General features: G+C 36.4%; 1 protein-coding gene across 7 annotated transcripts in view; it reads right to left on the bottom strand.

The window, feature by feature from the left end:
* Positions 1–10,597, bottom strand: part of smoc1 (SPARC related modular calcium binding 1) — a 103,646-nt gene extending 93,049 nt beyond the window's left edge. For 6 of the 7 annotated variants that reach the window (XM_066694973.1, XM_066694972.1, XM_066694974.1 and 3 more), the window contains exon 1: positions 10,223–10,596. In XM_066694973.1, coding sequence (XP_066551070.1) covers positions 10,223–10,324 — 102 coding nt within the window. In that variant the 5' untranslated portion in view covers positions 10,325–10,596. Of the gene's footprint in view, positions 1–10,222 lie in introns of all 7 variants that reach the window. The other variant, XM_066694975.1, reaches the window with a different exon arrangement.
* Between the last annotated feature and the right edge of the window lie 564 nt (positions 10,598–11,161).

The raw sequence follows: 11,161 nt of genomic DNA, 5'->3' as shown, positions 1-11,161 counted from the left end.
CACTTTGAAACAGAATATGGCAAAACATTACAGATATACACAAATATGTTGATTAAAACAAAACAAATACATTTTTGCAACCTTAAACATCTATTACAGGACTGGTTTCTTATCAAGCTGTGTAATCAGCACACAAACCTTTCTCAAATATGGTAAAAGCTGTACTGATAATACACAATGATTTATTAATGAATAAATGCTTTAATTTTAGATATACACTACAATGTTTATTTAAAGTTATACATTATTTTTAATTTAAATATAACAGTCAGTTATTGTAGTTCTCTTTAAAACTTCAGTTGCTAAAGACAAGGAAAAACACATCCGTAGGAGTAGACGCTGTATAGAAACCAGCTCAATTGAACAGCTTGAGAGTTCTCTGAATGATTCCCGATTGACTGCTCAATCAGTCAAGTGTTAACTTGACTGGAAAACAATCATGGTTTGTAAAGGGAATCCCAGCATTTGGATTCCTTATATCCCATTCATGGTAGCACAATGGCTTTCATTTGAACATCCTGGACTTTCAGATGTTATCAGTAATGGGCAACTTTTCATCTCATCTATGCACTCAGTTTCCTGAACTAATTACTTCATCTATTGTCTGTTTTCTCCCAAATTTATAAGGAGAACATTCCATTTCTTTCTCAAACGTGGTAATATCGGACTTCTACAGGTAGGTGATTTTATAACCTATATCATGTAGCACTCCCCCTACTAACCAAGTCTCCTGACAACACACACCATTCTCAGGCCTTCAACATTCTCCGATAAATGGTAAATGAAGGAAGAAATTACAGGACAGGTTTGAATGCACTCCACTATTTGACTAAAGTGGAGTTGATGTACAATAGAGGTTGACATGCCACAGCATTTGTTCTTGTTATGTATTTAGAAAACAAAACAGGGCTGGACAAATTAAGAGAGATTTTGGAGGGAAAGTATAGACACCCCATAGAGCTTCCGTCTTGAATATGATGTATATGAAATATGTTTTTAGACTTTTCGACAACTAAAGTTTTCCATGAAGACTTTGTGCCAATCCCACTTTGGGTCAATTCCTGTTTTGTACAATTCCAATATAATTTCTTACCCTTTTTAAATTTCATAGTCCACTCCAACGATTTATGTTTTATTACATAGATTAGAAGGGAATGCGATTTGGAAATTTAAAACTGGATTTTTGATATACGAACTGAAAACAGGCATCGGACTGATCAAGGTGCCAATGTTCATAAGAAGTATTTTAACAAAGACTAAAAGAAGACCATGGATGGAAAAGATAGAAGCTGTCTCTTCTCATACATAGCGGCAGTAAACAAAATTAAGAATATAAAAAACACTGAATAGGCAAAGTTTTAGTGACATTCATTAGTTTTGGAAGAAGTTACATCATGAACCTTTACTCCTTTAACAAGAGTACAGCATTTGTCCTTTGTGCAGTTGAAAATGCAACCAATACACCCAGATAGCATTCCTTCTTGCAATCCAAAGACCACCATGTTTTATGATTCATCTGAAAGACAACACCACTAAGTACACTGTCCCACACTGTGGAGGTAAGGTCAAGGGAAAAGACTGCCGCCTAGTGGTCCATAAGTAACTGCAGTTGAATTCAACAAATGTTGATTTGAGCATATTTGTCATTAGAAAGGACAATGCAAGTTGACGTTGCAGGGGGGGAAACCTTGCGAGAATGCTGTCCATGGTCAAAATAATCAGCCTGATTTACACAAGAATCTGAAGGACAAAAAGTAAAATCCACACCTGCTTCATGTTAAAACTGAATGGACCATTGCATGTCCAAACCGCAATGGTACAGGATAAAAAAAAATGCATTTGGAGGGTGTTTACAGGTGCCATCCCCTGAAATAAACCTGATATCCTGTGTTCCAAAAACTCATGGGAGCGAATCTAACGGGAATCTCAAATACTAATCCTATCTAATGGGGAACTCAAAGAATACTAATCATGTTTATCCTGGTGATCTGAATACAACTTCATGAACAATTTACTTACAAGACTTGGGAGGAAAACAGTGAATGTAGCAGCACTAAACAAAACAGCTTTAATGTTGGTTCTCAACACTTATTGAAATATTTTTAATACATTTTCAATACATTTTCTGCCCAAATAGCATGAGAATGTGTTATATCCGTACACATGGCAATATAAACAGATATAGGTTAATCATCAGAAAGCTACGTTAGTCTGTAGTGGATCATGTGTTTATTGAATTTTGGAATCTTAAGCATGAAAAACAATGTAATTGGACTATAATTGATCAGTTATAGGAATTACACAATTGTAATTGACCCCCAGGTCTACAGATGTCTAACTTGATGTCTAACTTCCTCTGCACTTGCATGAGGTTGTGAAAAAAAAAGTGGGTGTTCCCAGGGAAAACAACAGTTATCATGGAAACCAGTCGGGTCAATCTTTATCTGATTTGAATAAAATGTCTTGTGTAACATCGGAACACCCAAGCAAAGCCACTGAGGCAAGAGGCCTTGCCATGGAAGTATAACATTACCAAGTGCAATTTATCTTGTCAAGCTCATCATCTGGAAGCACTCCAGCACAGTTCATTAAAATATAGCAGTTTCATTTCCCTATTGCAATGTTGTAAACAAATCAAAATAACATTGGAAATGTGGAAATATTACACATTTATGTGTAACAGAAATGTTATTATATTCACATTAATATTCATATTTGTGTGTTCACAGAGTTCAAGGAATTTAATATTTCATCCTAACATAACATTTTTGAAAATGCACAGCTAGAGAAAAACACTAAAAATGTATACCTATTTATAATTGAAAATAAAATTATACCGTTTTTGTAAGTTCAATTACAATTATGCTGTAAAATAGCAATTAAATTAAAGGTAATATAAAAAAATATATTGCAATGGTCAGTAAGCAAAATTAGCCTGTAGAGGTACTGTATACGAATTACAACCGACGTAGTTGGCCCCAGATCTGGCAAAAGTACATTTTTGACTATTATCCAAAGTATTTTCAAATGATCCCAAACCCTTCGTTATTGCTTTACATATTACAATTTACTTAGGATGTACAAGACTCAATGTTTTGGCACTAGGCTAAATCCACACCCAACTGCTAAGATAAATTCTTGCTAGACCAATTGCAAAACAAGATTGATTAGGTCACAGGGAAACATTGGGTCACTTGATAAATATTTCAAACTTTCCTGTTGCAGGGTAATACAAAGGGGGGGGGGGGAATTAGACTCCATATTTCATAAACTGTTCATATTTTCAATTAAAAGTATTAGTAAAATACTCTTAATTTAAACAAAGTATTACTAAGGCCTTGTATTTTCCTTACCACAATTTTAAATGTTCACAAATTCACAATGTTAATTAAAGAAAGTTGTGGTGAAAGTTTAAGTTTAAAATAATATTAATGACGAGTTATCAATAAGATTTTTGTTTGTTTCTCCCATTTAAGCTTACTTTGCATTTCAGTCAACTTTATTATGAGATAAACATGTCTAAACATGTGCAGTGTTTATATATATATATATATATATATATATATATATTGTGTGTGATTTTTGGGGGGTGAGTCTCTATGAAGTTTGCACATCTAGGTTGTGCAATATTGACCCATTCTTCATGGCAAGATTGATCAAACACAGTCAGGTTGTATGGGGATCATTGGTGAACAGCAATCTTCAAGTCTTGCCAGCTTCTCAATCAGATTCAAGTCCGGGCTTTGACTGGGCCACTCAAGGACATTAACTTTCTTCATTTTAAACTATTCCAGTGTGGCTCAATCAATCAATGCACCACTTCTTTAAGTGTCTCTTGAAAGGACCACATGTTGAAAATGTTCATTTCAAGTGTACTACTAATAGATCAGGGCCATCAATTCAAAATTCTGCTGCTCATTTTATATACTCTCTGCCTCACTTTTAATCCCTTTATCCTCCATTTCATATTCTACACTCTTTGCGAATATAAATTGAAAGTACTTGTCTTAACTCATCATGATCTTTACCAAGCTACACATTCCTACCTCCATTTTCTTGTCTGTCCATCCCATCTCATGCTCTCCATTCCTCTCCTATAGATCGATTAGTTATGCTGTCCAACTGAATGAACTCACTCTTTCTCCTCTCTTGCCCCTCGCTGTTGGAAAGAACTGCCTATGAGCATTAGAACTGCAGTGTCTTAAAACCTTCACAGATGACACCTGTAGACCAATTTGATCTTAAAGGTATACTTTAGGTTATTTATGAACTGGATTATTGTTGTCATAGAGCATTGTATGGGGGCATTTGAAACAGCCAAGGCATCTACTAAATAAATATTAACATGCACTGTGAGCCACCAGTAAAAATACAGAATCTCAACAGCTCCAAGCTGTATGGGCTGCACAAGGACACAGATAACCAGACTTCTGGCATACAGACCCCATTCATATAACCAATTTCTCATTTCTTGGGTTGAGCCAATACTTTCAGAGACTGCAGCTCCACAGCGATCCAGTCCCATTCATCTGATACTCTGCTTGACCATTAGTGACCTTGACTCCCATGTCTGCTAACACCTTAAGTCTCCTTTATAAGACTCCAACAAATTCCTGGCTGTCCCTCTTTGGCTGACACCAAGTTAAAGTACCACATGGCCTGCCTCCATCATGCATAACTCTTCCACTTGACAGACAAGGACAAATTAAGAAGAAGAAGAAAGATTGTCACACACATTGAAAAATATATATTTTCCAAATCTACATTTTAACATTTTTTTGTGAACTAAAAAGGAGTTCAGACAAGTGATGTTAAATTATAGAAATGTTATCCTGTTGCTGTCAATTTTATATATGGCAAAAATCTTAATCACTAAGCTCGCAAATTTATTATAGACCTACATAAACAAAAGGAGGTATATTCCCCAGCATAACCAAGTAGTCGGAGTAAAAAATAAACATGTTTCTCGCATTAACTAAAATAACTACCGTTTCAGTATTATTACTACATTTAAAAAATATAGGCCTGCATGTACTTGTCAGAAGAAGGCATTTTGTAATCTGGTTTGAGAAATGACAAAAACTTCTTGAAGTATCCTGGACAACTAAGATCGGGTGAACTTCCATTGCAATCTCAACAACCAACCAGGTTATGTTTTCAGCCTGATTTTTGCCACTTTACTACCACCATTTCCTTACATAGTTGTTTGTCTGAGCCCCCACATTCTCTGTGTTTGATCCTGCCCCTGTCATAGTAACAGACCTCGTCTTCAAAGCATGCTTTCGTTTCATACAATTCAGCATCGATCCTGTACTCCACTGTAACTAAGCTCTACATTTCACATGCTGGTCTCCCTTTATATCAAAACATGCACAGACAGCACATTGCTTATTTCCTGCTCCCACTGTTGACATGGCAAATCGTGAATAAAGCATGCGGGATATTGTCAAGTGAATATCCATGTGACAACACAACACCCAACTTCAACACCCTCTCATGCGTTTTAGTTTTTGTTTACCGACACATCCAACACAAATCTCACAGTGCGAAAGGGTGCAACCAACAACAATCAATATATTACTAATATCTAATATTTTTTCTAAGGAAAATAAATGTTTAACAATTTGTTAACTTTCAAAATATTAACACCCCTAGTTCAGAACCTTAGCACAGAAGCCGAAAATCTTAGATCTTACAAAGTTCAATTTATTAACAAGGATAGCCTTAAACTTTGTGATAAAACAGATATTTGGCAGTGTTAATCGACAACCATGAAGAACTTACATTTGGTATGTTTTCAATAAATAGTCAATGGACAAATTACTAGTGTTGCACACACCTGGTAGAATATATAATTAAAGCCTGTTCTTGCTTCGCTATTACAAGAGACATTTGCAAAAGGCCAAGGCCTGGTGCTTTCAAGTGATGTAGACTGTCATCTCCATTGGAGCACGAACAGGTTGGATTGAAACCAGTGCTTGCAAAGGTATCTGTTATAAAGACAGAGCAATGGGTGACTGTAATCAAAGGGGCTGCCTTTAATTTGTTCAAGATTTAAATCATGTGAAGGCTTTTTATTAACGAATACAGGAGTATGAGTCCTGGAATAATGTATTTGAGAAATCTACAGGTGATTCATGTGGCAAATGTGTTCTAAACAAACCAGAGCATTTTCAGTTTAAAACCAGTGGCATAAAAGCTAACTAGCAGGAAATCAGGAATCCTCACTGTCTTACTGTGAGACATGTGCTGAACAATGAATGTAGCTAGCAGCACACTGAAAGACAGATGCACTTCCACAGAATATGCTCCAAGTACTTATGTGAATCATTGCTTGAAGAGAAGCAAATCAATCAATAATTTTGCAAGTCAGCTCAGCTGGATGGTTTAAGGACTCAAAGGTTTGCCCAAGTTCACAGTCATTAGTTTGTAACCACAACTGGAACTAAGCTCTATTTAAAAATCTTACCAAGTCTTTAATACGAATAAAGCTACATACTGTTTGTTATTTCATGAAGGTAAATCATCCAACTCCAGTAATATGTCAAGAATACATCTGTTCTACCTCCAATTGCTCTGTTGTTCAGGACTCACTTTTTATCAATAATGTGACAGTTACATGATTGATCACTAAACATATTGGTCTTAACTTTTGAATCAGGGTTCAACACATTCTGAACAATATATATATATAACTGATAAGTAAAGTTTCATGAACAACATTTATTTAAGTATGTGTAAATGAAGTGGGTGAATAATTCTGGCCACAACTCTTTACATTTCATATACAATTCTGAGCATTACATATTTTCCACATACTTCCACTATGTCTCAAGATATTTTCCCAGCCTGTATACCATTATTCCCAATATTCATTATAACACTTACCTCGGGCACAATATTGCAGCACATGGCTAAGTAATTAAATAGAAATTAAAGTATTTTAAAATGTTATAGGCTACATTCATGTCTACTGCATAGCTAACACACATTTGTAAAACAAAACTTACATAGTGAACATGATCACTTTACAATAATACACTTCATCAGTTTGTGCTCACTATGCTATCTTTTTCAGATTATCTGATTTAATTAAACAACACCCTGTTTAAATAAGAGATTCTGTACAATCCGAATTACTTTCTTAATCTAAAAGCTGGTTAGTAAAATGTCCCCGACTTGAATTTGTAATTGAAATTAAGCGATTGGTAACTCCAGACTTGCATGTAAATTAGAATTACAGTTAAATATTTGGTGCGTTCCCAGTCTTTCAAGTTTAGGCTTCTCTGCCCTAAGCATAGGACACTCTGTGCTTACACACTTCAGGGTCATGTCTGTTGACTGTGTTCAGCACAAAACAAATATTAGACAAGTGTATGTGTTTGAATGCCCCAGCAGTTTACTTGCAGTCTGCGAAAATGCAGACAGGATATGTTACTGGGTGGAATTTCTCCTTCAAAATTCCACTAACCTGACGTTACAGAAACAAATGGGAACCTTCTCCATAGGGATCAAGCATCAAATGCACGTTAACACGATATCTGAAGCTTGGGTCTATGATAATTTTACATTTTAAAAAATTGTTCTAAACTCTGGATTCGTAGTTTAATTTCATTCCTCGTGACAAACTTGTTTTCCTGAACTAATTACAATCCCTTACAATCACAACAGCAGATGCAAACACAATTAGGGATCAGGGCACAGGAAGGCGGGACTAGGCACATATCAACACTGGAACTAATGTCATACACATGGGAAATACATTTTAGAACACATATAAGTGAAAGTTTGGGTTCTGCAAGTCGTTATTCCCTCAAATAATTAATCACGAAAAATAGCGGGGGCAGGGTGGAGTTGGCCAAAAAATACCTCATTTCTTTTTATTTAATGTAAAGGTGTCAAGCACTAAAGGTAACACATGCACATCGCCATTTCAGTAACAAATAAATGATCCGAAAACCAGACAGACTTCAACACCAGCTGACTTCAGAGCATATGTGATATCCCTGTGCAGCATATACAGGCGGAAACGTCAAAAAAGTAGAAGTATGAACTGTATAGGAAGCAGTGTTGTTATTCTCTTCTTAAACATAGCCAGGAATAAGGGTTAATCTATTGAATTTAATTCCATTAGCCTCTATCTAATGAGGCAAGGAATTGTCATGTCAAGGCTAATTGTTTTTTAAGTTGTTAATAGTAGATTTGTTTAAATACACACGTATGAATACAGTGACTATTTTAATTAGTCGATATTGCCAACAGAATAATGTGTGGTGCAATTCAGACAGAGATTCACATACACTAACAAAGAAGCTATTTATTTTTAACAGTACCAATGAGGCCTCAAAAACTAAGGTAAATATATATTTCTTTCTACAAGCACATTCTGAGCAAAGCCACAATTTTTAAGTGGCACACACTTACAGAGACTCAGCGGCTATGGGGCAGCATGGCAAGCTCCGACTATATTGTAGGCTGTTAACTTCAAACCAACAGACCTTAACTTTTTGAGAGCAGTTAAAATACTTTGCTTCTTTACTCTCTGTTACTGCAGATGAATTAACTGCTATGGTACCATTATATAGGTGAATGACTACCCCTGCAAAACTCACACAACTTAGAATTGTATTCAATGATGTGCGACTCCAACGCCCCAGTGCTTCAACACGTTTTTGTTGTCCTCTGGGGGGCTTAAATTAAACAAACTTGTATATCTATCTCAGCCTAAGTTCAAAATGGGATTCTGGCACTGCAGGGGATCTTGCGAAACCATTTTAAAAGTCAGTGTCCTACCCCCATTTGTTTGTTCTGGGTTTTTCTTTTTTCTTTAAAATGTCAAAATCCATTGCCAGGTCAAATACAAACATCATGCATGAAAGGACAACCCGACTCTACAACAGAGTAAACCATCCTCACACAGCATGCTCACCAGAACTCCAGACTCAAGACGGCTTCAAGGCATCTTACATACTTACTTCGAACTCATTTCAAGAAAACCTACTACATGTATCCTGTTTGACATTACATGTGAACTATATTGTCTTTTTTTCTGTATGCATCTTTGTAAACTCCTAGGATGTGAGGTCCTATACTGTCCTACAAAATGCACCATTCCCAGTACTGCACTTTTTGAGAGACTGGAGCTCATTACATTCCAGTGGCTAGCAAGGTTTTGCTTGTTTATATAAGCAAATGCATTTTGATTATTGCAATCCTTGTAATTTGTAATGGGTTAAGGCAAATGGGTAAACAATAATAAGAAGCACGGAAGAAGTTGCTTGAGAGAAGCAGTGTGTCATATTAAAGTACTACTACTTTTTACAAGCATGCAACTTAGTACACTGCACTTATCGAAGTTTTTCTGCAGTATTCTACAGTATATTCTATAATTGCCATTACTAGGATCAAGAACAGGACCCTGGAAATACATTATTGGTTGCTGAATAACCACTACAAAGAAAATAAGAACATCAGATTTAATTGTGAAGACCTATTCCAATTGATCCCTGCTAGATACAGAATTGGGAGTCATCTTTCACTGAGCAACAGTGGAGGACAGGTTGTCATTTATACAAAACTCAAGGCAATCCCTGAGGGAAAGCTTAGTACTCAGTACCTCAGCTGGAGAAGGAGGAAAAAAACGTGAACAGATATCAAGAAAAGTGCCAGTGTACACATTTGGAAAGCATTAATGCACTTCTCAATGCTTTGTGTCTTTGCAAGGGTGTATATTATTATGAGCGCCAGTGCACCTATGCGTCCATTCATCAGCCTGTCATCTCTTCTATTTATACATCTGTCTACCTTCGCTGCTATTTGAAAACTTCACATCGTCATATTCCTGTTCTGTTTTAATTTCAATTTTGCTTTGTCTTACTTCACGTTTCGTCGTTTTGAAGCTGCAAACGTCAGTTATTTAATTACGAGAAAATCTATATTGTACAAAGTGTCAGTTATTCTTATTATGACTATAGCTGTTTGCTTTACGTTACAACTCCGAATCAATTTGCTGTTGTTCACACGTCAGTAATGTGGCTCCAAATCAAAGTGGAACCTGTTCGTGTGAATCTGACGGGACAAGCATGCCATGGCATTTTCAGGAATACATGACAAAACGAAAAACACAGAGATGTCAATGACGGGTGAAAGCCTGTGTGGAGGATGTGTGCCGTTTGGGAAGCAGCAGTGCAATGAAGCGCCGGCGCTGTCGGTCTTTACTCACCCGGGTGCCTGAAGACTTCTGTCCGCGGCTCTGCGGGAGATGCGCCGCCAGGATGAGCGCAGAACAGGACCAGAAGAAAAACGCGAAATGCCTGCAAAACATTGTTCATATAGGGACTGGACAAAAAGCGCAACAGCAGCTTCTCTGGAGCTCTAATTTAAATTAAAGTAAAACCAAAATAAACACGAATATCCTTAAATGCTTATTATTAGAATAACTAGTATTATTTCATTTAAATATATATATTCGTATATTATACATATATATATTGAACGTTCACTTGGGGACGGGGTTTAAGTAATGAATGATTGAAATGTATCCTGTGGTCGGGGAAGCACCGTCCCTCACTTCAGCTACAGGTTAAGTGTCTCCACTTCCATTGGGGTCCATTTAAAAAGTGCAAGGGGCGGGAACAACGCGGGGACTGACGTGGTCATTGACCAATAATAATGCGGGATTCGACCAACGTGTCTCTGCGCTCAGAGCGCAGGCAGAACTCTGAGCAGCAGAGAATTGATCTCTTTCTTCTGTTTTATTTCTCTTCACAGGGACTTTTCTTTTGTACATTTAACACAAAACCGCAAAACCGCTTTTACTTTCAAAAACACGCTCTTATTGTTTCCTTATTATAGGGGCAATATATCTTACATGTGTATTTCTAGGTAAAAGAACAAATGAAAAGCTGAAAGTTTCCAGATGTGTTATAGTTTTATCGTTGTTAGTTTTTTTTTTTTTTTAATCAGATTATCAGTAGACACGTATGTATATATAGGATATATTTAAAAAATGAATTTGTGTGTGTGCATATATATTGGGGGGGGGGGGGGGTGGAGGTTGGGGGAGAGAGAGATGTTTAAACAGATTTTCATTCATTGTACAAAATTAGGCTGCCATAATGTAAAACCCTGGGAAACACTCTAAGGAAAAACATTTTTAAAA

This window comes from Amia ocellicauda, chromosome 21 (assembly GCF_036373705.1).
Source record: "Amia ocellicauda isolate fAmiCal2 chromosome 21, fAmiCal2.hap1, whole genome shotgun sequence".
In the NCBI taxonomy this organism is placed as follows: Eukaryota; Metazoa; Chordata; class Actinopteri; order Amiiformes; family Amiidae; genus Amia; species Amia ocellicauda.
The sequence above is the reverse complement of the archived record's forward strand: the minus strand, read 5'-3'. Positions and strand labels throughout refer to the sequence as shown.